This window comes from Equus caballus, chromosome 21 (assembly GCF_041296265.1).
Source record: "Equus caballus isolate H_3958 breed thoroughbred chromosome 21, TB-T2T, whole genome shotgun sequence".
NCBI lineage: Eukaryota > Metazoa > Chordata > Mammalia > Perissodactyla > Equidae > Equus > Equus caballus.
Window position 1 is genome coordinate 14,781,159 of NC_091704.1, and position 25,587 is coordinate 14,806,745.

At 53.8% G+C, this 25,587-nt stretch overlaps 1 protein-coding gene across 1 annotated transcript; it reads left to right on the forward strand.

Moving 5' to 3' along the window:
- The first annotated feature begins 4,546 nt into the window (after positions 1 to 4,546).
- On the forward strand, positions 4,547 to 24,745 carry LOC138919901 (ultra-long-chain fatty acid omega-hydroxylase). The gene is made up of 12 exons (XM_070246528.1): positions 4,547 to 4,789; positions 7,815 to 7,959; positions 12,657 to 12,710; positions 12,830 to 12,957; positions 13,154 to 13,275; positions 18,504 to 18,771; positions 19,727 to 19,793; positions 19,902 to 20,031; positions 21,700 to 21,833; positions 22,648 to 22,712; positions 23,305 to 23,387; positions 23,764 to 24,745. Exons 1-12 carry the CDS (start codon positions 4,568 to 4,570, stop codon positions 23,939 to 23,941), a joined length of 1,596 nt encoding a protein of 531 aa, XP_070102629.1. The 5' UTR covers positions 4,547 to 4,567; the 3' UTR covers positions 23,942 to 24,745.
- The last annotated feature ends 842 nt before the right edge of the window (positions 24,746 to 25,587 follow it).

The window sequence follows — 25,587 nt, forward strand, 5'->3', positions numbered from 1 at the left end:
CATGGGTTGGATGATAGGGATGGAGAGAAATGGATGAATGTGAAAGATGTTTAGGATAGATGGCCGTCAGGACCTGGCAACAGACTGGACCTGAGAGAAAGGGGGAGGAAGGATGTGAGGTGCATCTGAGGTCTGGGGTCTGCCCCTGGGGGATATCCAGGATGTGGCTGGACCTGTTGGGTCCAGACATGGGAGGCTGCTGAGCAAGGGTCCTGGAAGCCGTGGGATGGGGTGAGATCCCCAGGAAGTGAATCCAGAGGGAGAGGAGGGGAGGACCCAGGACCGAGCTCTAAGGAACCCCAACAGTTACAAACTGGGTGAAGAAAGAGGGGTCCGAAACAGACCGAGAAGGGGATCCTCGAGGCTGAAGTGGAGGATAGGCAGTGCTCACCTCCTGAAAGGCTTTGGATGCCAGGCTGAGGGCAGTGGGGAGCCCTGGAAGGTGTTAGAGCAGGGGAGTGACAGACCTTCAGAAAGGTGACTGTGGTGGCTGGATGGGAGCCAGGATTAGAGGTGACCCATGTGGCCCCCGCTGGCTGAATATGTTACTTTCCCCCTGGGAGTCTTGGGCCTGCCACGATGTGACTCCTCGCAGGCCACAGGCAGGAAGGGTCACACCAGGGTAGAGCCAGAGATCATCTTTTACTGCCACCCCCAGATTCAGATGGGGAAACTGAGGCCCAGGCCACACAGCCTCAGTGGAGGAGTAAGGATTCGAAGCCAGTGCTTATGGACTGTTTGTGTGTGTGAGTGTGTGTGGGGTTCTTCACTTCATTTAGGCCTCCTGGGCCACTCCATCTAGAAGAACTGCTCTCCATCCTCTCTCTCGCGATATTAGTGTCCTGTGGCTGCCGGAGCAAATTACCATGAACTGGGCGGCTTGAAACAGCTCAAACTTGTTCTCTCCCAGTTCTGGAGGCCAGAAGTCTGAACCCAGGTGTTGATGGGGCTGCGCTCCCTCCGTGGCTCTAGGAGAGGACCCTCCCTGCCTCTTCCAGCTTCTGGGGGCTCCAGGCATCCCTGGCTTGTGGCTGCATTCCTCCAATCTCTGCCTCCGTCTTCACGTGGCCTTCTTCCCTCTGTGTGTCAAATCTCCCTCGACCTCTCTCTTATAAGGACTCTTGTGACTCCAGTTTGGACCCCCTGGATATCCAGGATAATGTTTCCATCTCTACATCCTTAACTTAATCCCACCTGCAAAGACTGTGCCATACAAGGTCACATCCCCAGGGGCCAGCGATTAGGACGTGGTGTCACTGAGAGGGCAATATTCAGTGCCCCCCTGCCCTGCTTTACCTCTCTCATGACACGTAAGCTTTACGTGGTGTTCTAGCATGTCTGCTGGTGGTCACCTCCCCTAAACACCAGGGCCATGTCTGTCCTGCTCATCGTTACATCCTCATGCCCAGAAGAGCATCACATGCATGGCAGGGGCTCAAAACCGATTTGCAGCCTGAATGCTGGAGAAATGCACGAACACTTGGTGAGAGTCCTGGCAGGTGGCAGCATTTAGATGACGGCCACGGTTCTTTCTGGTAATCACTGGTGGGCTTCCTGGGCATTGCTGGGGAGAATTATTACCCACTGTTAAATTGGTGAAGAAATGAGTGCCCACAGCGACTTCCTGTGGAGTGTGTCACCTGCAGCTGCCTGTGGGGGAGGCAGCCCAGAGGCACACCAGAGCCCTGGCTCCGAGCATTTTCCTGGGACTTGTGACGTGGAGCTCTCCATGCTTCGTTCTGGGAGGGTCCTTCCTCCCAACCCCCACCCCTACTCAGGCCTTCCAGAGGGCATATCGCCTACACCAGGTAGTCTGTATATTTAAAAAGATTTTTTTTTTCCCTGAGGAAGATTCGCCCTGAGCTAACATCTGTGCCAGTCTTCCTCTATTTTGTATGTGAGCTGCTGCCACAGCATGGCCTCTGATGAGTGGTGTAGGTCCACGCCCAGGAACTGATCCTGGGCCACCGAAACGGAGCGGTCCGAACTTAACCACTAGGCCACTGGGGCTGGCCCTAAAAAGATTTTTAATTGTGCTAAAATATACATAACATAAAATTTACCATTTTAACCATTCTTAAGTGTACAGTTCAGTGGCATTAAGTATATCCACACTGTCGTGCAACCATCACTGCCATCCATCTCCAGAACTTTTTCCATCTTCCCCAGCTGAACCTGTCCCCATTCAACAAAAACTCCCCCTCCCCCAGTCGTTGGCATCCACCTTTCTCCTTTCCGTCTCTATGAATCTGACTCTTCCAGGTACTTCCTATAAGCGGAATCACACAGTATTTGTCCCTTTTACGACTGGTTTCTTTCACTTAGCATAATGTCCTCAAGGTTCATCCATGTTGTAGCATGGGTCAGAATTTCCTTCCTTTTTAAGGCTGAATAATATTCTACTGTGTGGATGGACCACATTGTGTTTATCTCTTCATCCATCCATGGACACCTGGGTTGCTTCCACCTTTTTGGCCACTGTGACCAAGGCTGCTATGAGCACGAGTGTGCAGATGTCTGTTAGAGTCCCTGCTTTCAGTTATTTTGGGTAAATGCCCAGAAGTGGGACCACTGGGACGTTTCGTTTTTGTTGAGGTACAACCATGCTGCTTTCCACGACATGGCTGCACCACTTTGCATTCCCACCCGCTATGCCTGAGAGTTTCGATGTTTCCCATCCTTACCTACACTTCTTGTCTTTCTCTTTTTTGATAGTAGCCCTCCTACTGAGTGGTCATGTCAACTGCCTTGTAAGTCAGACCATCCCAATGGGGCTTTCCCAATTTGCTGACGGCCCATCCAGCTGTTCTCCCGGGGTGTGGTCACCAATAGAAACTTGGCCCCTTCTGCACAGATGATGTGGTTGGGCATGGGCTGGGGGAGGAGCCTTAGTGGGGGTGGGGCGGGTGGGGATGGCGGACTCAGGTGAGGGTCTGGAGTGCCAGTTCTTTTTGCCATATTACTCAAGGAGGCAGGGACACAGAAGGAATTCTTGGCTGATAGGGCTGAGTGGGAGGAGAGATGAGGGCAGGACCCAGCCATGTTCAGGAATCTCCTTAGTGTCATCTGAGATCCATGGGCCACCAAAGTAAGGGTGACTGAGCTTGGCCTTTGGTGGGGTCAGGGGGTCTCAGCCAGCTCCCGACTCCCTTGAATTGGGGGACTGGGCTTGAGTTGTCTGGAAGGTGGAGGCAACGATAGGACACCTGCAAGGACTGCTCTAAGAGTCCATGTGATGGGGCGCGGCGCTCTGGACCGCTCCCTGTGTTGCTAGTGTGTTACTGTCCCCTGCCCACTTCGTTTTGGTGTTTTGAGGAGCTGACCCTAGGGCAAGGATTTGAGTGCAAGTAATTTATTTGGGAAGTGATCACAGAAAAGATCAGTAAGGAAGGAGGAAGTGAATGCAAAGGACTGAAAAGGGGCTGAAATGAATACACATACACACGTGTCCACAGCAGCACTGTTCACAGTCGCCAGGAGGGAAGCGGCCCCACATCCATCAACAGAGGAAGGGTAAGCGGACTGTGATAGGTCCACACAAGGGCACGGTACTCAGCAGTACAAGGAACGAAGCCCTGACACACGGCACAACGCGCATGAACCTCGCAAACCTGCTGCGGAGGGAGAGAAGCCACACACAAGAGCCCACATGGATCCCATCTGTAGGAAACGTCCAGAGCAGGCGGATCCATGGAGACAGAAGGCAGACTGGTGGTGGCCAGGGGTGGGAGAGAGGGACGGGGAGGGACTGCTCATGGGGATGGGGTCTCCTTTTGGGGTGATGGAAGTGTTCTGGAACAGATCAGGGTGATGGTTGTACAACACTGTGAATGTGCTAAACACCACTGAATTGTTCACTTTAAAATGGTGAATTTGGGGGCTGGCCTGGTGGCCGAGTGGTTAAGTTTGCGCGCTCTGCTGCAGGCGGCCCAGGGTTTCGTTGATGTGAATCCTGGGCGCGGACATGGCACTGCTCATCAAACCACACTGAGGCAGCGTCACGCATGCCACAACTAGAAGGACCCACAACGAAAAATATACAACTATGTACCTGGGGGGGGGGGGGTGGGCTTTGGGGAGAAAAAGGAAAAAAAAATCTTTAAAAAAAAGGTGAATTTTATGTCATCTGAATCTCAATTAAAAAGAAGAAAAGGGAAGTAAGGCAGGGAAAAGGAGGCAGCTAGTAGAGACAGTTTCTACTGCGGGCAGCTGGACTTGATCCCCCTGGGGCCCCTGGGAGCACGGGAACCCACACCTCAGGGCCATGGCCCGCGCGGAGAGGGGCTGTGGACGCAGCGATGCCCATCAGTCCTCCGCGGAGGGCTGCCTGCGGGGAGGGAGCCGTCACGGTGTCCGGGCTGTCTGGCGGCGGTGCACGGGCGTGCGGCCGGCGGAGGCCAGTGCTGGGCGGGGGGCGGGGGGCGGGGGGGTGGGGGGGGCGAGAGGGTCTCCGCGGCGTCTGGGACTCGCGCGTGCCGAGCGCCTGCTGTGTGCCAGGCTCGCTGCGCTTGGCGCCACAGGGCCGGCGGGCGGCCCCCACCTGCACTGACCCCCGTGTGTCCCCAGGATGCTGCCCGTCGCGGAGCCGCTGCTGCGTCTGCTGGGCCTGGAGAGGACCGCCTTCCGCCTGGGCGCCGCGTCAGCGCTGCTGCTCTCGCTGCTCTTCGTCTTCTTCCGCCTGCTGCTGCGCTTCCTGAGGCTCTGCTGGCGCTTCCGCGTCACCTGCCGACGGCTGCGCTGCTTCCCGCAGCCGCCCCGGCGCAGCTGGCTGCTGGGCCACCTGGGCATGGTGTGTGCGGGGCAGCCGGGCGGACGGGGCTGGGCGGGCCCCGGGGGCTCAGGAAGGAGGGTGCACCTGCTGGCACCCCTCGTCCCCTCAAGAATCTGGTTGGAGCCACGAGCAGACCCGTTTTACAGGGTAGGAGTGAGGCTGAGGCTCAGAGAGGACAGCAGTTTGCCCAAGGTCACACAGCTGGGGGGCAGAGCCGCCTCTCAAGTTCTCTCTGATTCTAGGCTGTTGCTGGAGCAACAGGTACCAGGGCTTGTGGGTTCATCAGGGGCCGGATCGCAGGGCGGGCAGCAGGAGCGGTGCTCCTGTGGGGTGGTTGCTCCATCCCCGTCCCCAGGGTGGCTCCACACACTCTCATTTGCTTTAATGCTGTGGTCTCAGGTCAAGACTCCAACCCTTTTCTTGCATTTCATTTGTTATTTCACATATATGTGCCAAATATTATTTTGACGGTTTATAAATATTAACTTATTTGGTCCTCGTGACAATCCTGGGAGGTAGGTCCCACGACTATCCCCATTTTGTTCCCTAGAATACTGTAGCACAGAGAAGTTAAGCAGCTGGCCCTAGGTCACACAGCTCATGAGTGGCAGAGCCAGGGTGCAGACCCAGGCCATCTGGTCCCAGGACCCTGCTCTCAGCTCTCTGCCCTCTGCCGCCTCTGGTTTCTGATGAGAAAGGCTGGACCTTTCTTAAAGGGCTTCCGATGCCAGAAGAGAGAAATCCAGACTCCCAAAGTCACTGAGGCTCTTGGGGTCCTGGGTCCAGCCCAGCCTGCCTGCCGACTCGCCTGGTGCCCCTTCCGGGCCTAATGACTGAGGGGCCGTTTCGGAGCCCTTGCTGGCCCAGGCCACATGCCGAGCGCGGAGGTGGGCTGTGGAGGCAGTTGGGGGCGGCAGTCCTCAGCGTGGCCTTGATGTCTGTCTCCACCATTCAGGCCTGTGTGACACTGAGCAAGCTGCTTCACTTCCCCGTGCCTCAGTTTCCGCATCTGCAGTGCGGGTTCTACAGTGGTTCCTAATAGCGTCATGGGATTGTCCTGACAGTCCCTGAAGTCAGGCCCGTGGCACGTGTGCCCCGAGCTGGGGCGCGGTGGTGGATGCCCGTGCGGCTCCTGGGTCCTGCAGAGACAGGAGGCGTCGGGTGAGCCTCGATGCATTTTAGATGCCGCTTGGAGTGAGCATCTGGCCAAAGGAACCAGGAGACACGCTTCGCTCAATAGCCCAGAGAAATTTTAGGTAGTTTTGGGAATTAACTTCCTGGGACCAGTACTCACTGAGCTTTGCCTGTTTGTGCCTGAACCTCCTCCCTCCCCTCTGTCCTCCCACCACTGTTCAGGCCTCATCCTGTCCTGCTGGACCATGGTCCAGCCTCCTCCCTGGGCTCCTGCCTCCAGCCTCACTCCTCCAGTCCATCCCCCATCCCAGCCCCAGAAAGATTCTTGAATCCACCCATGTCCCTCCCCTGCTCATACACCCTCCATGGCTCCCCATTGCTGTCTGGAGAAAGTCCCAGCTACTCAGCTGGTATTTCAAGACCCCTTAGACTCTGGCCCCCCTCCCTCCTCCCCTGTCCCATCGTCCTCCTCTAGTCCCACGGAATGACTCCTGGCTCCTGCAACAAGGCTCCAACTCCCCAGCTCTGTGCCTTTGCCGAAACCATGCCCTCTGCCCAGAATATCCTTCTCTGCTAAGCAAACTTTTCTCGTTTTTCCTCACTCCAGGAAGCTCTCTGGCTTTGATGGCAGTCCTAGAGGTAGTGGCCAGGCCCTGGTGCCACGGGCAGTCAGCTGGGGCTGGTTCTAAAGCCCAGCCTTGACCCCGTGTGCTCAGCCCTTCTCTCAGAGCCATGCAGCCTGGGTGAGGCCGTGATCTCCCTTGGGTGTGGACAGGCTCAGGGCTGAGCTTGATTGAGAAAGAGACCCGGGAGCCAGAGAGAAATCATTCATTCATTCACTTATTTGACAATTGCTGGGCCCTACCACTGGCCAGACATTGAATCAGGCCCCTTAGCATCTGCGCTCTCTCCTGATTCTCACAGCCTGTGAAATAGGGATGGATCTTCCCTATATTATGGGTTTGATCTTTGGGTCTCAGAGAGGTTAAGGGACTTGCCCAACGTCACACAGCTGCTGAGAGTGGATTTGAGCCTGAGTGCTTCTGCCTCACGTTGGTGAAGAGCCGCATCTTGGGGCTGGGTGGCCCTGTTCACATCCTGGCTTTGCCGCTGTGGCAGAGGGGGCTGGTCACCTGCCCACATCCTCTCAGCCCATTTCTGGGTGTGACGGCCTGACTCGCAGCTGCCAGCACCTGCGTTCTAGGGCTTTCGCTGGCAGCTGGCCCCCCCTCTGCCTGTGTGGACTGCCAGCTTGAGAGTGGGCGCCCCTGAGCGGCCCTGGGTCAGGACTGCGGGCCTGCGGGAGCTGGTGTGAGCACCCTCGCCCCTCCCCCGCGGGTGGGTGGACTGAGGTCCGTGTCCCAGTGGGGCTGAGCCTGGCTGCTCGCGGGGTCACTGCCCTGACAGCTCGCTCTCTGCCGGCCACCTGCCTCCCCGTCTCACGTCCCCATCCCCTACTCACCCCCCAGTAGCTACTTGCCCTGGACCCCTTGTCTCCGGACCTGCTTCTGGGGGAGGCCGAGGCAGGACAGTGGCACCCTGTCTTGGCAGATGGGCCGCTTGACCTTGCGGAGCAGTTGGTGGAGGAGCCCCTGGAAGGGCTCTCGGGCGGGTGGGAGGCAGGAGGAGCGCCACGCAGGCACGCGCGCACGCGCACAGGAGCAGCACCGCCTGGGGTCTTCAGCGCGGGCTCCTTGGCCTCGTCACTTTGCGAACCCCCTCAGCCGCCCTCAGAGAGAGCTGGTCCTTCCCCACTCTTCAGACGAGTGAACGGAGGCTCAGTGGGGTGCAGCCAGCTGCCTACCACCCCACAGCCCTCCCCAGCTTGTGTTGAGGGGGGGAGGTGGTGGAGGGACGGGGAAGCGGGCCTGGGCATCTCCTCACTGTCTTTCCCTGCCACCCCTCGCAGTATCTCCCGAATGAGATGGGCCTCCAAGATGAGAAGAAGGTGCTGGACAACATGCACCATGTACTCCTGGTGTGGATTGGACCCATCCTGCCACTGTTGGTTCTGGTGCACCCTGACTACATTAAGCCCGTGGTGGGCGCCTCAGGTAGGCAGGTTGGGCCTCTGAGTGACGGGTAAACCCTCAACTCCCAGAGCCCACCTGGGCTTCTAGGCAGGTGGCCTATCCAGAGGAAGAACCATTTGAGTAGGGCTTTGAAGGATGAATAAGAGTTCACCAAATCTGAAATGGCAATACACAGATGGTGGGAAAAGCTTGGGAAAAGGTGTGACAATGTCTAAGAACCCAGGAACCTTGAGAGAATGTCCACCCACCTGGAAGTCAGAACCAAACATGTTCGGACAGGCAGTCATTGCCTAAGATTTTGTTAAGTGGTTGTTGCTCAATTCTAAGCCATAGCACTCCCATCATTTGGGTTCTGACACTCCCGCTGTGGCTATCCCAGCCTACAGCCCCTGTCTTCACCTGGGCTGACCCTGAGTGGCAGGGAGGGAAATGTTGAAGGATTGCTTCTCCTTTCTACAGTCTGTACCTATCCCAAGGTGTAGGACTCCCAAGGGCGCTTGGCAAGCTCTTGCTCAACCTTCAACACCCACCTCCAATGACCCCCTCCTCCAGGGAGCCTTCCTTGACCCCACAGACGGAACATAGCTCTCTCCTCTGGGCTTTCCCATTCTCAGTCCTAACCCTTTGGGGCTGCGTGTGTCTATGTTCAGCTCTATGTTCCTCATAAGTGGGGCTCTGGATCCTGGGCATGGCCTCGCCTGGAGCTGTTCACCTCCAGAGGCATTAGGGGACATTGAGGGCGGAGGTGGGAAATAAAGAGCTCCAGGAATGCAAGGATCTCTGGCCTCAGCTTGGCCTCTGCAGATACACGACTGGAGACTGCCTTCCAGGCTGCCACCCACGAGCGATGGCAGAGTAGGGGGCTGGCGTCCATGCTGTCCCCAGCTCGGCCCTACCCGTGCCTCTGTGTCCCCAACATTGCCTCTGTGGGGATGCTCATCGCCCCTGCACAAAGGGGGACACATCTATAGAGCCTGCGGGAAGTGCCCTGCAAGGAGTGGGCACAGGTCGTGGGAAGAGCCCTGGGCAGGACTCGGGGGGCTGGGCTCCAGTCCTGGGTTGAGCACGTGCTTGCCGTGTGACCCAGCATCTCACGCAGCCCCCCGGGGCTTCAGTCTCTGACCCGTAAGATGGAGTGATTGGGAGGACAGCAGTGTAGTGTGGGGAGCTGCTCTTCAGGGTTTCTTCTCTTCTGCCTTTTTAATATGTTTTTCTTTCTCTCCACCCCCCGCCCAGCATCAGTTTCCTGAGTAGCATCCTGCATGGTTGTGAGGCCCCAAGAAGCCAGGAGCAGAGTTCCCGGCAGGGCCTGGCACTCAGTACATGCTTAAGCCTCCTCCTTGACCCCCGCTCCCCGGGATGGTCTGGGGTCCATGGCCTCCCCCACTGGAGAAGCCGGATGGGGACCTCCAGGTTGGGGAGGGTGGAGCTGTGAGTCAGGAGAGGCAGCCTGGAGTCAGGCTCCCGGCCCAGGGTGCCCCTGCCCCTCCACGCCCGCCCCCGGGATTGGACAGGCCTGGCTCCATGTCTCGGATCCGTCCCCCACCGGGGCCTCCTCGGGGCCACGCCTGGCGGGGGGCTGCTCTGGGCCTGGACCCGCACAGCTGATGGGCCCTGAGGAACGCCAGGCTCCTCCTGGAACCTCTGTTTCCCCATCTTCCAATGGGCATTTGGGACGGAGAGCAGGAAGGGAGAAAGCAGGTGAATGTGCTTTTATAGAGGACAAGGCACGATATATAGGCTGTAATCATGGCTTGTTTCTATACATTCTTGTTTTTACTGAGGTGAAATTCATATAACGTGTAATTTACCATTTTAAAGTGTACAGTTTTAAAGTATAAGGTATTGAGTGTGTTCACAATGTTGTGCAACTGTCGGCTCCCTCTAGTTCCAAAGTTTTTTCATCACCCCATAAAACACCCCATACCCGTTAGGTAATCACTTCCCATTCCCGCCTCTTCCCATATCCTGGTAAATATCAATCTGCTTCCTGTCTCTATGGCTTTGCCTATTCTGGACATTTCATATGAGAGGAATTACACTGTGAAGAACGTGGTCTTCCCGCTGGCTTCTCTCATTCAGCACGATGTTTTCGAGGTTCACCGCTGTTGTAGCGCGTGTCAGAGGTTCGTTCCCGTTTACGGCTGAGTACTATTCCAGTGTGTGGATATATGCATCTGCCACAATTGGTTTATCCCTTCAGCCATTGGTGAACGTTTGGGTTGTTCCCGCCTTTCAGCTGCCATGAGTCACGCTGCTGTGAGCATGCATGTGCAAGTTCTGGCGAGGATGCACCTTCCTTTCTCTCGGGTGCCCTGTTGTAGACTTGCAGAGTCACCTGGTAATTCTATGTTTAACTTTTTAAGGAACCACGCAACTGTTTTCCATGGCAGCTACGTGTTCTTTTTTCACTAACAGGGGCCTGCTGTAAGCTGGGACCACGTAGCCATCTCATGACTTCTTGACACCAGTGACCAATAATTACAATCATAGTAATAAAAATAGCCAGCAGTTGGCTGGTTATTCATTTACATGCCCAGATGTTTACTGGGCACCCACTGTGTGCCGGGAGCACGTTAGCCCACTGAGCTGTTGTGGGGATGCCGTGAAGCAGGCAGGATTGTTCTGTGTCCCCTTTGGCAGGTGAGGGAGTGGAGGCACATGCCCAAGTTTACACAACCAGGTCGGGGTGGGGCTGGGATTTGAACCCAGATCTGCTGGCCCTGAGGCCAAGCTCTCAACCATGGTAAATGCAGCTCCCTGCTGGGCACTGTGTAGGGGCTTTTTTATATGACCACTTCCAGGGTAGATGTTCCCATCCCCTTTTTACTGGTGGGGAAACTGATGGGAGAGGCAGCCCAGACACAACCTCTCCTGACCTCCAGTGGTCAGGGATGGAGTGAAGGACGGACCTGATGATGAGAGAGCAGAAGTTCATCAGGAGGAGAGGGTTTGGAGAAGGCTTCCTGGAGGAGGTGTTAGTGAAGCTGCGTCTTGAAGGATGTGTAGGAGTTTGCCAGAAGAGGAGTCCCAGGTGGAGGGTCCTGCCAGGGCAAAGGTATAGATCTGTCAAAGTGCCAGGGCAATTCAGGTGACTTGGGTGTCTGGACTGAAGATGATGTGTGGAGAGAGACAGGAAATGAGACATGAGCTGAACGCAGAGCATCTGTGTGCAAAGTGAATGAGCCTGTGTTTTACCTTGGGGGTGACAGGGAGCCATGGGAAGTGTTTGAGCAGGCCAGCCACTGGACAGGTCTGTGTATGGGGAAGGCCCCTGGGGACCTAGCCTGGGGTCCAGAGCCCAGAGAGGAGAGGGGTGGCTAGGCTCCACCTTCCTCTCCACTGCTGCCTCTTCCCGGGAGCCTGCCCTCACTCCAGCATCCCTTCCTCTGTACCTCCTTTCACACCTGGCACACCTTCCACACAGTGGCATGGCGTGCCTCTGCTTCTTTTTCCCACCACACCCAGAGCTCTGCCAGGCAGGGCGTGGAGCTGAGCCGTCGCTGGGTCCCCAGGATTGCCCAGCATGGGTTGGTCACAGAAGGGTGACAGAAGAGGTGTGTCGAGTGGGAGAATGAGTGGACAGATGACTGTGCGCACAATGGGCCAATTTGTGGGGGGTGTATGTGTAGGGGGCTGAGTCATATCACAGGTAAAAGTGACATCCCTTGAGTTTCAGGTACTTCCTTCCTGGGTCCCTGGCCATTGCGTCCCAAATCTGTTCAGCACGTAGAAAGGGAATTCACTCACTCAGTCATCCATCCATCCATCCATCCATCCATGCATTTTTTCATTCATTCATCCTTTGATTGATTGGTTCATTCACTCATTCATTCAATAAAAGTTTATTTAGCACCAATATATCAGTGACTGACATGGCTTCTCCTCTCAAGGGGCTTGTAACTGGACGGATGCCCCAGAGTGACTGCTGAGGGAAGGGATGGCATCTGAGCAGAGACTCGAAGGATGAGGCAAGAGGGTTCGAGGCAGGGAGGGCATCTGATGGAAAGACTCAGAGAAGAGAGAACGCAGCTCTTTCAGGGAGCTGGGAAAAGATGTGCACTGTTAGAATGTGGAGCATGCAGGAGGCGGAGGACAGAGCTGTTTTGAGAGAGGCCTCGACTGGGGTCGATCATTTAGGGCCTTGAAAATGGGCCAAGCTGCTGGTGCTTGAGGCCAGTGGGTGTGTGAGCAGGAAGAGACACGGTCAGATCTGGAATCAGATAAGATCCCTGTGGGACCGGCGTGAAGGAGACTGGAGAGGGCGAGGCTGGCGCCTGGGCGCACAGGATGGGTGATTCAGATGACCTGAGTTGGCAGAACAGAGGGAGGTGGACTCGGGGAAGACCCAGGTGGAGAAATCCATTCTTGGTGGGGGCACAGTCGGGGCAGAGGTGTGGAGGTGAGGGACAGCATGTGGCGTTTTTTGCTACACGTTGAAGGGTAATGTGGGGGAGGCATATGGGGCAAGATGGGGTAGGGCCTTCAATGCTAGTGTGAGCTTGAACATTTTTACAGGGGCAATAGTGAGCCATGGTCGGTGTTTGAGCAGGGGAGGCTCATTTTCAGATCAGCTGTAAGGATCTTTCTAGGGAAGGTGAGGAGGATGGACTTGGGGGATGAGGTGAAAGGTCAGAGCCCAGAGAGGAGGTCCATAGAGGTCATACGCAGAGGTCAAGTGTCTGTTTGAGTCGTCATCGCCTCTTCTTTCTACACAGCTGCCATTGCCCCCAAGGATGACCTTTTCTATGGCTTCCTGAAACCTTGGCTGGGTGAGTGCAGGACTGAGTGGTCTGGGGCCGGGGCTTCAGGGGAGAGGGAGGAGGGCGTGGGTTTCTTGGAGTGTTTCACAGCAGGGAGAGAGGCCCTAACCTTAGTCTTTGGGGCCCAGGAGATGGGCTGCTGCTCAGCAAAGGGGACAAGTGGAGCCGGCACCGCCGCCTGCTGACCCCCGCCTTCCACTTTGACATCCTGAAGCCCTACATGAAGATCTTCAACCAGTGTACCAACACCATGCACGTGAGTCCCAAGTCTGCTTGGGAAGAGGGTCCCGGAGTGAGGCTGGTCCAGGCTCTAGCCCATGGGCATCATGTGACATCAGGAGGCCTCATGTCCCTACCCATGAAGGGGCTTGCAGTGAGCATGCAGCCAGGTCGCCGTCGGACGGCCTGAAGTCTGCGGCCTCCACGCCCATTCGCCACGTGTCTCCCTCCAGGCTAAGTGGCGGTGCCTGGCGGAGGGCTCCGTGGTCTCCCTGGACATGTTTGAGCACATCAGTCTCATGACTCTGGACAGTCTGCAGAAATGTGTCTTCAGCTACAACAGCAACTGCCAGGAGTGAGTGTGACCTCCCCGGGGAAGACAGAGCCAGCTGCTCTAGGGGTGCGGCGGTGGGAGGAGAAAGGAGACTCTTAGGTGTTACGCAGCCCTGGGCTGCTGGCTATCTGCCACTGACAGGCTGTGTCTTTCCACGAAACTGACATCACCTCTCTGAGCCTGATTCCTTATCCAAAAAATGGACACCCTCATTCCATTCCCATAGTCATCGTGAGAGAATTAAATGAGATAATGTGAGTCAATGGCTTGGCACACAGTAGGTGCTCAGTAAATGCTAGTCTCACTCATTCCTCCATGAAGACTATGTGGTCTTTGGAAAGTGTCCTCTCCACTTCAGGAGCCTCAGTTTCTTTCTTTGAACCTCAGTTTCCCTGACTCTCTGAGAGATGCTTTAAGGCTAAAACGATGCAGCACGGCCCTGGAACACAGTAGAAGCTCAGTGAATATTGGTTGAATGAGTAAAATAACTATTGCCCTGGTTCATTCATTCATCAGATACTCATTGTGCACCTACTATGTGCCTGGCACTACTGGGAATATGGTGGTGAGCAACTAAGTCCCAATTCCTTGGAGCTTATAGTCTAAGTGGGGATAAAGGAATAAGGGACATAAAAAATGTCCAGTTTGTAGCACATGGTAGGTCCTCAACAACAAGCTGCTGACTTTGTTACTCAGGGCCCTGTAGGGGTGTGTTTCAGCTGAGTAAGGCAGAGGCGGCCTTTGTAATTAATTCATTAATTAATCCAAGATTTATTTACTGAGCACGTACTATGTGCCAGTCTTGAACTAGGCACTGTGAATACAGTGGTCAACAAAACAGACAAGCCAGTGCTCTTCTGGATCTTACATGTTGGTGGGAAGAAAGACAGTAACCATGAACAAATAAATACACGAGAAGATGACAGACTGCGATGAGCGCAGGAAAGCACCATGCTTCAGGACCACGGACAGCTCCCGCAGCCCAGCCGGGTCTGAGCTTTTTGTGAAGAGTGTGCTGAGATGTCAATCGCATACCATACAATTCACCCACTTAAAGTATATGATCCAATGGTTTCTAGCGTATTCACAGAGTTGTGCAACCATCACCATAATCAATTTTAGAATTTTTTTTTATTAAGGTTATGATAGTTAACAACCTTGTGAAATTACAGTTGTACATCATTATTAGTCATGTTGTAGGTACACCACTTCACCCCTAGTGCCCTCCCCCCACCCCCCTTTCCCCTGGTAACCACCAATCAGTTCTCTTTGTCCATATGTTAACTACCACCTATGAGTGGAGTCATACAGAATTCGTCTTTCTCTGTCTGGCTTATTTCACTCAACATAATACCCTCAAGGTCCATCCATGTTGTTGTGAATGGGACGATTTTGTCATTTTTTATGGCTGAGTAGTATTCCATTGTATATATATATATATATATATATATATATATATATATATATATATACCATATCTTCTTTATCCAATCATCAGTTGCTGGGCACTTAGGTTGGTTCCATGACTTGACTATTGTGAATAATGCTGTGATGAACATAGGGGTGCATGGGACTTTTGGAATTGCTGATTTCAGTTTCTTAGGATAGATACCCAGTAGTGGGATGGCTGGGTCATAAGGTATTTCTATTCTTAACTTTTTGAGGAATCTTCATATTGTTTTCCACAGTGGCTGCACCAGTTTGCATTCCCACCAACAGTGTATGAGGGTTCCTTTTTCTCCACAGCCTCTCCAACATTTGTCACTCTTGGTTTTGGATATTTTTGCCATTCTAACAGGTGTAAGGTGATATCTTAGTGTAGTTTTGATTTGCATTTCCCTGATGATTAGTGATGATGAGCACCTTTTCATGTGTCTATTGGCCATCCGTATATCTTCTTTGGAGAAATGTCTGTTCATGTCCCCTGCCCATTTTGTAATTGGGCTATTTGATTTTTTATTGTTGAGTTGTGTGAGTTCTTTGTATGTTATGGAGATTAACCCTTTGTCAGATAAATAACTTGTAAATATTTTTTCCCAATTAGTCGGCTGTTTTTTTGTTTCAATCCTGTTTTCCCTTGCCTTGAAGAAGCTCTTTAGTCTGATGAAGTCCCATTTGTTTATTCTTTCTATAGTTTCCCTCATGTGGGGGTTATGGTGTCCGAAAAGATTCTTTTGAAACTGATGTCAAAGAGTGTACTGCCTATATTCTCTTCTAGAAGACTTATTGTTTCAGGCCTAATCTTTAGGTCTTTGATCCATTTTGAGTTTATTTTAGTAAATGGTGAAAAAGAATGGTTTATCTTCATTCTTTTACATGTGGCTGTCCAGTTTTCCCAGCACCATTTGTTGAAGAGACTTTCTTTTCTCCATTGTAGGCCCTCAGCTCCTTTGTCGAAGATTAGCTGTCCACAGATGTGTGGTTTTATTTCTGGGCTTTCAATTCTGTTCCATTGATCTGTGCACCTGTTTTTGTACCAGTACCATGCTGTTGTGATTACTGTAGCTTTGTAGTATGTTTTGAAGTCAGGGATTGTGATGCCTCCAGCTTTGTTCTTCTTTCTCAGGATTGCTTTAGCAATTCGCGGTCTTTTGTTGCCCCATATGAATTTTAGGATTCTTTGTTCAATTTCTTTTTTTTTTTTTAAGATTTTATTTTTTTCCTTTTTCTCCCCAAAGCCCCCCGGTACATAGTTGTATATTCTTCGTTGTGGGTCCTTCTAGTTGTGGCATGTGGGATGCTGCCTCAGCGTGGTTTGATGAGCAGTGCCATGTCCGTGCCCAGGATTCGAATTGACGAAACACTGGGCCGCCTGCAGCGGAGCGTGTGCACTTAACCACTCGGCCAGGGGGCCAGCCCCCTTTGTTCAATTTCTGTAAAGAATGACATTGGAATTCTGATTGGGATAGCGTTGAATCTGTAGATTGCTTTAGGTAGTATGGACATTTTAACTATGTTTATTCTTCCAATCCATGTGCATGGAATGTCTTTCCATCTCTTTATGTCGTCTTCGATTTCTTTCAAGAAAGTCTTGTAGTTTTCGTTGTATAGATCTTTCACTCCCTTGGTTAAATTTACCCCAAGGTATTTTATTCTTTTTGTTGCGATCGTGAATGGGATTGAGTTCTTGAGATCTTTTTCTGTTAGTTCATTGTCAGCATATAGAAATGCTACTGATTTATGTATGGTGATTTTATACCCTGCAACTTTGCTGTAGTTGTTAATTGTTTCTAATAGTTTTTCTATGGATTCTTTGGGGTTTTCTATATATAAGATCATGTTGTCTGCAAACAGCGAGAGTTTTACTTCTTCGTTGCCTATTTGGATTCCTTTTATTTCTTTTTCCTGCCAAATTGCTCTGGCCAAAACCTCCAGTGCTATGTTGAATAAGAGTGGTGAAAATGGGCACCCTTGTCTTGTTCCTGTTCTCAGAGGGATGGGTTTCAGTTTTTGTCCATTGAGTATGATGTTGGCTGTGGGTTTGTCATATGTGGCCTTTATTATGTTGGGGTACTTTCCTTCTATACCTATTTTATTGAGAGTTTTTATCATAAATGGATGTTGGATCTTGTCGAATGCTTTCTCTGCATCTATTGAGATGATCATGTGGTTTTCGTTTCTCATTTTGTTAATGTAGTGAATCACGTTGATTGACTTGCGGATGTTGAACCATCCCTGTGTCCCTGTTATAAATCCCACTTGATCATGGTGTATAATCTTTTTGATGTATTGCTGTACTTGGTTTGCCAAAATTTTGTTGAGGACAAAAAGAAACCCTGTACGTCTTAGCACTCACCCCCCCTTCCCACTTCTCCACCAGGTCGAAGCAGTCGTGAGCTTCCTGCTCTCTCTTTGGTTTGTGTGCTACAGAAATTTCATATAGATGGAATTACATGGACTTTTGTGTCTGGTTCCTCCCACTCAACATAATGTTTTCAGATTCATCCATGTTGTAGTATGTATCAATAATTAATTTTTTAAATTGCTGAATAATATCCCATTCACTACATAATACCACACTTTGTTTATCCACTCATCCACTGATGGACAGTTGATTGCTTTAAACGTTTTGGCTGTTATGAATAACATTGCTATAAACATTTGGGTACAAGTTTTTGTGTGAACAGATGTTTTTAATTCTCTTGGCTATGTTCCTAGGAGTGGAATGGCTGGGTACGTTCCTAGGAGTGGAATTATGTGATAATTCTATGTTTAACCTTTTGAGGTACTGCTAGACTTTTTCCCAAGGTGGTTGCACCCTTTTACATTCCCACCAGCAGTATGTGAGGGCTCCAATTCCCCCACACCCTCGCCAGCACTTATTATTATCTGTCTTTTTGATTATAGCCATTCCAGGTGAAGTGGTATCTCACTGTGGTTTTGATTTGCATTTTCCTAATGGCTAATGCTGTTGAGCATCTTTTCCTGTGCTTATTGGCCATCTGCGTATCTTCTTTGGAGCAATGTCTATTCATATCCTTAGCCCATTTTTTAATTGGTTTGTCTTTTGATTATTGATTATTAAGAGCTCTTTATATATTTTAGACACAAGCTCCTCATCAGATAGATGAGTTGCAAATACTCTCTCCCACTCTGTGAATTGTAGCCATTTAGTTCTAGTGATGCTACATCTCTCTGAAGGTCGTCATTCCCTCTTTGGGCCTGTTTTAAAATGTACCCAGATTTTGCTTTTATTCAGGTGTTGTGAGGGCAACAGATCAGGAGACGACTGCCGCTGAAAACACAGTTGGTTGCTTACAGTTCCCGAGAGGAGGGGGCCCACACACCATGCAGGGCCACGTGGGGAAGTATAGGGTCAGCCAGGAGAAAGCATGAAAAAGCCTTTTTTTGTGGGGAGAAACAGGTGAGGCAAGGTATGCACTTGAGATGGGCTGATCTGAGTAATTTCAGCAGGCTCTGGGGGGTACGCGCTGTCCCTGGTTGACCAGTACCTGGCCCTGGGGTGACTGCGGCAGGGGATGCTGGCTCAGGCTGATAAATTTTGGTAATGGGCTCTGGATTGGTTGGTTTGCACATGAAAGACATGCTCCTGGGTGATTCGTTTGCAGTCCCTAAGAACTGTCTAGTCCTGGGAGGGGCTGTGTGTCCCCAGCCAGTGAGGCCCAGATGGCAGAGCATGGAGAATTCAGAAAATAAAGTTACCATAGGGCCTCTCTTTGGCACCTCCCCACGGGGAGAGGAAGCTTGTCTGGGGGACGAGCCTGGCTCACGGCCCTTCTCCCTGGCAGGAAGATGAGCGACTACATCACAGCCATCATCGCGCTGAGCGCGCTGGTGGTCCGGCGGCAGTACACCCTGCACCACCACCTCGACTTCATCTATTACCTCACGGCCGATGGGCGGCGCTTCCGGCAGGCCTGTGACACTGTGCACCGCTTCACCACAGAGGTCATCCAGGAGCGGCGGCGGGGGCTACGCCAGCAGGGGGCTGAGGCCTGGCTGAAGGCCAGGCAGGGCAAGACCTTGGACTTCATCGATGTGCTGCTGCTGGCCAGGGTGAGGCTGGGCCCCGGCGGGCAGCCTCCTCACAGCTTATACCACCTTTGTAAAATGATTAACGTCCCAACTAGCGCTGATCCAGGATACAGGCAGAGGCAGAACACACGAGACTGGCTGGCTGAGCCTGCTGGGGCTGCTGAACACCACAGACTGGGGACTTAGACCACAGAGATCAACTTTGTCAGTACTGGAGGCTACAAGCCTGAGATCCAGGTGTGGGCAGGGCCGGTTTCTTCTGCAGCATCTCTCCTTGGCCTGTAGATGCTGTCTTCTCCTGTGTCTCCATGTGGTCGTCCCTCTGTGTGTGTCCGCGTCCTCATCTCGTCCTCCCATGAGGACACCAGTCACATTGGATCAGGGCCCACTCTCACGACCTCATTGAAACTTAATCACCTCTGCAAGGCCCCTCTCCAAATACAGTCACATTCTGAGGTCCTGGGGTTTAGGATTTCAACATATACATTCCAGAGGGGCATGAACACACTTCAGCCCACAACTTTTACAAAGAGGAAATACAAGACTTGAAGAAATGCGACACTTGCAGAGAGAGGTGGTCACCCTTTGGTGGCGCTTCTGGGTGTTCCAAGCAGCACCTGGGTTCTGGATTCAGACAGTTCTGGCTCTAACCGTAGTCATCTGACTCTTCTCTCTGAGCCTCAGTTTCCTCATTTACAACATGATAATCCTAAGACCTGATCATGAGATCGTTGTTGGACATCTGGCAGGATGTGTGGTGCTAGGAGCTACTGAGGAAATACGAACTCCCCTCCCCCCCCGCCCTCTGACTCTCCTTCCCTCTTTCCATCTTTCTTAGACGAGTGGCACACCTCTGCCTCCTGGGAATCCTTTCTCCCATAGCTTGGCTAAGGGGGGGGTGTCTTAACTTTGGAGGAGCACCTGGGATGTGGCGAGCAGGAAGAACAGGGCTGAGCATCTTCTCTGCCCATTCCAGGATGAAGAGGGGAAGGAACTGTCAGATGAGGACATCCGAGCTGAGGCGGACACCTTCATGTTTGAGGGTGAGGACCTGGCGTGAGGCTGGGGCGGGGGTGTGAGGGCCATTGTCTGAAGATAGCATCTCTGCCATCTTCAGGCAGCCTCCACTCAAGCTCCTCATCTCCCTGCAGGTCATGACACCACATCCAGTGGGCTCTCGTGGTTGCTGTTCAACTTGGCCAAGTATCCAGAGTACCAGGAGAAGTGCCGGGAAGAGATCCAGGAAGTCATGAAAGGCCGGGAGCTGGAGGAGCTGGAGTGGTCAGTATGGGGTCAGGGGGATGGAGGGGGCAGGTGGAGTCGAGAGCCTTGGGTATGAATCTCTCTGCTCTACCACTTATTGACTGCCTGACCTCAGACAAGTCACTTAAGCTTCCTCAAGTTCAATTTATTCAGCTGTAAAGTGGAGATGACAGTGATGCCTGTGCCCATCTTGTAATGCAGGAGTTCTTAGTCAGGAATGTCTTTGTCAGCAATGGTTGCAGTAATGCTGCATAACAAACAGCCCACAAACTCAGAGGTTTACAGCAAGCATTTATCTCCCGTTCTTGTCTGCACATAGTTCTTGCTCTTGTCTGCACGTTACTCTTGTTACTGCTGGATGCTGCTGAGCTGAGTGGGGTTGCTTCCAAACTGAGATTTGGGTTCAGGTCTGCCCCACCTATCCCCTCATTCCTCTTGGGCCAGCAGCTACCCTGGCATGAGGCAGAGTCCAGAAGCACAGAGAGCCACACAGCTTAAAACCTCTGGTTCATCATAACATTGCATTAGCTAAAGCAAGTGATATCGCCCAGCCCAACATGAATGGGGCAGGACACTGACAGTCATCTGCTGCTTAACGACGGGGACATGTTCTGAGAAATGCATCGTTCGGCAGTGTCGTGGTGGGAACAACACAGAGTGACTTACACAAACCCAGATGGTCTAGCCTGCCCCACACCTAGGCTCTGTAGCACTAATCTTATGGGACCACCACCGTATATGCGGTCGGCACTGACCGCTCCACCCACCTGCACAAAAGGCACTGCAGTGCCATGGGGCAAAGAGCAGGGCTGTATGATTCAAATGTGAGGGGAAGGGCAGAGTCAGGAGAAATAGTCCAAACTACTTCAGATGTCTGCGTGGAGAGCTGATGCTGGGGGACGCAAAGAAAACCCAGCATTAAATATCGTCGGTCACTGACAAAGCTCCTTTCGGTTCCCTGTCGACCTTTCAAATTATGGTCTCAGGGAGATGCTCTCGCTGTGTGCCACTGTGTCTTCAACACCTTGCTGGTCCTTGCTAATCTGCCTTTTTAGCAGCAAGACGATGCTGCAGGCCCTGAGATTGGCGGGAGTCAGTGTCTGGCCAGGAGTCAGTCATCCGCTTGTCTTTCCAGGGTGTTTGTCTCTAGGGACACAGCTAGTCAGGCATGCTCTTTGCTCTTTGCCCTTCACGGTAGCGACACAAAGGTTCTTTGAAAGAGAACCTCTTGGTGTAAAGAAAACAATCTAGACCACAAACCAAGAGTTATAATTCATCCAATTTTGGGCCCTGAAGTCCAAAGGAAAATAAAATTAAGTAAATAGTAGCATAAGGAGAGGATACACAGGTTTTAAAATACTGAATTCGGTCTATACCGGCTGGCAAGTCACTGCTGCCCGGGGTCGGCCCGTCCTGGCCCCTCCCCCGGTGCCCCCTGACCTCCATGCAATGCGTCAGTCAAAGGATTAACGTGGGACCTGCGGAAGCCTGCCAGCCGTGCCCTGATTGGCCGGGGTCAAACCTGTGCACGCTGAGGGTCGGGGTTTGTGCCTGGCACAGCTGTAAACGCCGAAAGTGGGGGCAAGTCTGAGATCCGGGACCGGGTTCCTGCGCGGTTGCTGCTGAGCCCGCGCGCGCGCGTGTGTTTTGGGGGCTCCCAGTCACCCGGCGCTCCATGCTCCCCAGGGACGACCTGACCCAGCTGCCCTTCACCACAATGTGCATCAAGGAGAGCCTGCGCCAGTTCCCGCCCGTGACGCTGGTCTCCCGCCGCTGCACGGAGGACATCAAGCTCCCCGATGGGCGCATCATCCCCAAAGGTGCCCACCGTGTGCTCCCTGCTGCCCGGCTATGCCCGCCCCAGTGCACCATCCCTGTGGATGGGCAGCGCTCTGTGTGGCTGTTGCTCCTGGGGTGATGGGGGACCCAGGTGTGTAGGGAGAGAAAGAAGTGGGTGAGGCCAGGGGAAGGAAGGGGGTGTGCAGGGTGGCCCTATGAGGGCACACGGATGGGGGTGTTGGTTTCATTCAGGTGCCAGATATCCCCCAGAGAGAAAGTCCTCTCCTGGGTTTTGCTGGGGATCTAGAGAGGCCTCAAGGTACCACCCAGTCTGTGGGAAATACAGCAGGGCACAGATATTCTTAGCCACATGGGGTCAAAGATGGGCTAAAGGGAGGGACAGGGGCGGGAGCAGCCCCAAATAGGGAGCAATGCCTCTAGGTGTGGCAGAATGCAGAGAGGACTGCCTGGAAGAGGGAACATGAGAAGTGAACCTTGAAAGCAGGAAGTGAAAGAAGGAACTTGCTTATGGAGCAGAGCCTCAGGGTGCAGACAAAGGCCTTGAATGCCAGGTTGAGTCACTTGAGCACAATCCTCAGAGCAGTAGGGAGCCATGGAAGGTGTCTGAGCTGAGGAGGAGCAATGTCAGTGATGTGAGTGAGAGGGATCCCTGTGTGGTTAGCATGGTAGCCAGAAAGAAGGTGATGGAGACTCTTAGGGAGAAGCAGAGGGAGTGGATGGGGCAGGAAGGGGTGGCAGATGGCTCATGGGAATGCTATGGCTGCAGGGAGAACCAGGGAGGGGGAGGTCTCCAGTGGTTCCCCTTGGCCCCACTGACCCCACCCCTCCCCACAGGAATCATCTGTCTGGTCAGCATCTACGGGACCCACCACAACCCCACAGTGTGGCCTGACTCCAAGGTGAGCTCCTGCCCCAACCCCCCCTTGCCTCGCTTCTTCCTCCTCAGAAGGGGCAATCTGGGGGCAGGGAGCCAGACAGCAGGGCTGGGTACAGGACTTGAGCGCCCCTCCCCCACTGCTTCATTGCTAGTTCATGAGGTCAACGAATATTTATTGAGCACCTACTGTGTGCCAGACCCTGTGCTGGGCACTGAGGACAGAGGAAGATACTGTCTTTGCCCTCAGAGCTCCCAGTGGAGCGTGGAGGAAGAAGACAAGCAAAAAATAAGATCATTTTGGGTACCGATAAATGCACAAAGGAAATAAAAACTGGAGGGGGGGCACTTTAGCTCAGATGGTGAGGAAAGGCCTTGACGAGAAAGAGATGTTTGAGCTGAGACCTGAAAAGTGTGAAGAACGGGGAGGCGGAAACAGCCAGTTCAAAGGCCCTGGGGTGGGAAGGAGCCTGGCATGCCTGCGCACCACGAGACGGGCGTGGCGGGACGGTAGTGAAGTTCTCTGTCCAGCTGGGCTGCTCCCCAGAGGCTGAGGGAGGGAGCCAGGCTGGGATGGCTGGGCCAGCCCCCAACCCACCCCCCATGCCCCTGCCTAGGTGTACAATCCCTACCGCTTTGACCCGGACAACCCGCAGCAGCGCTCCCCGCTGGCATTCGTGCCCTTCTCCGCAGGACCCAGGTAACTTCAGTTTCGCCCAGCCCAAGCCAAGCGTGGGGGGAACGCCGAGGCCAGTGGAGAATCAGGGATGTGCCTGCTAGGAGCAGGGACCACGGCCCACCTAGGTGCCTTTCCGCCGGCCTAGCGTCTTCCGCGTGCCCCCAGGGCAGTAGGAGGCCCGAATCAGACTCTGCGCCCGCGTCCCCGGGCACTGAGCACCGGCTGCGTGCCAGGCCCCGAGTTCTGGGCTCATATGCTCCCAGCAGCTCTATGATGCCACTGTCCCCGCCTTACAGATGGGGGACAGGTCACCCTCAAAGGGGCAGGTCACCTCCCCAGTCCAGGGGCCCTGCTCGCTCGCACAGCGGCTGGGCTGAGCCCGCGTACCCTCCCTCAGGAACTGCATCGGACAGAGCTTCGCCATGGCCGAGATGCGCGTGGTCTTGGCGCTGACGCTGCTGCGCTTCCGCCTGAGCGTGGACCGCACGCACAAGGTGCGGCGGAAGCCGGAGCTCATCCTGCGCTCGGAGAGCGGCATCTGGCTGAACGTGGAGCCGCTGCCTCGGCGGGCCTGAGCGCGGCGCCCGCGGATCCCGGGCCCGGGCCGCGCCCCGGGAGGCCGCACCCCAGCTCCTGGGGTGTAGGCCCCGCCCCGCGAAGGCCCGGGCCGCCGCGGAGGACCGGGGTCCAAGGAGCCGCCTGACGCTGCCGGCCACGCCCCCAGGCCGAGGCTCCGCCCCCGAGCGTCCGGTCACGCCCCTTGAGGTCCAGGTCCCGCCCCTTGAGCGTCCGTTCCTGCCCTCCAGCTGTAGGGACCGAGCTCGGCCACGCCCCCTCAGGCCCGGGCCCCTTCCCCGGGATCCCGCAGATTCGGGTCTCCAGGCCCCGCCCACCGAGCCTTCCATGGGCCGAAGACCCGCCGCCCAAGGCCTCCCGGATTCAAGCCGGAGCCTCGCGGACCCCGGCTGGCTTCTATATGGAGGACTTGGGGGCTGGAGCCGAGGTCAGAGCTTTGAACCCGGACATCACCTTCCTGAGGCCCCCGGCTCGCATGGACTAACTCTGCAGGCATCAGCCGGCATCCAGGGCCCCGGCTGTTTGCTTTTGCTGTTTTGTGAACCCAGACCCTCCCTCGCAAGCCCCTTCCTTCTTCCCTCGCTCAAAGGCCTTTTTGCTGAGTGCTCTGAGTTTTGCAGAATAAAAGCAGGAGATACAGACATCCCCCACCGTCCACCCGCTAGCCTGGCCAGACCCTGACACCCGGAGCCCAGCCAGGAAATGAGGGGCCCTGGACAGTTGGGAGGCAACTGGGGGAAGCTGTGGGCTGGGGGGCTGGGAAGCCATTTGTCCTCCATCATAAACTCACAGTTTTGGGGAGAGTTTGTGCATTCCTTAATTTTGTCAATTGCCCACATATGGATTGTGTCTGCTGGCACTGGGCCAGGAGCACAGCTGGGCCCAACTTCTGCCCTTGAGAGGAGGGGCACGGATGTTGAACAAATAATTCCACACGTAAATTTATTTACAACCCGTGACAGGTGCTCCCAAGGAGAGGCCCTTGGTACTGGGCGAGCATAACAGGGGTGGGGGGTGGCTCAGGGAGAGCATCTCGCTGAAGAAGGAGTAGAAGCTGAGTGGTGATAAGGGAGAGAAGAAAATTTCAGGGAATAGAAACAGCATCTGCAAACGTCCTCTGGTGAGGGCCAGCATAGGATGCTTGAGGAACTCACAAGGGGCCAGGGTGGCTGGATCTGGGGAGTGGGGGCAGAATGGAGGAAGGATGGGCAGGAGCCAACTGTGCAGGAACTGTGGGTCACATCAGAGTTCAGGCTTTATGCTGAGGGCAATAGGGAGCTATAGAGTGTGTGTGCCCCCAGGGGGCAGGACAGGTCTTTGTCAGATCAGGGCTGGCAGGGAGGTGGTTTGGAATGGGGGGGGGGGGCACTGGGCACTGGTAGCTTGGGGAAGAGGGAGGTGGGATAGGAGGGGGGGCGCTGAGGGAAGGGAGACATAAGGGTGATTCCCAAGTCTTTGGCTGGGGGAACTAGAGAGTGGATTAGCCCCTGATATGGTGCTGTGGAAGGTGGGGCCATACAATGCCTACAATGATTATATCAATTCATCAAATATTTATTGAGCATCTGCTGTGAGCCAGGCAGTATTTGAGCCCTTGCATAATTGATATTCTGGAGGGAGGAGATGACAAACAAACAATAAATAA

Bases quoted from the DNA above. Each gene is read 5' to 3' on its own strand.
- LOC138919901 (XM_070246528.1), top strand. From the start codon at position 4,568: ATGCTGCCCGTCGCGGAGCCGCTGCTGCGTCTGCTGGGCCTGGAGAGG. The intron at 7,960-12,656 runs GTAGGCAGGTTG...CTTTCTACACAG, and splicing joins GCCCGTGGTGGGCGCCTCAG to CTGCCATTGCCCCCAAGGAT. The intron at 20,032-21,699 runs GTCAGTATGGGG...CATGCTCCCCAG, and splicing joins GAGCTGGAGGAGCTGGAGTG to GGACGACCTGACCCAGCTGC.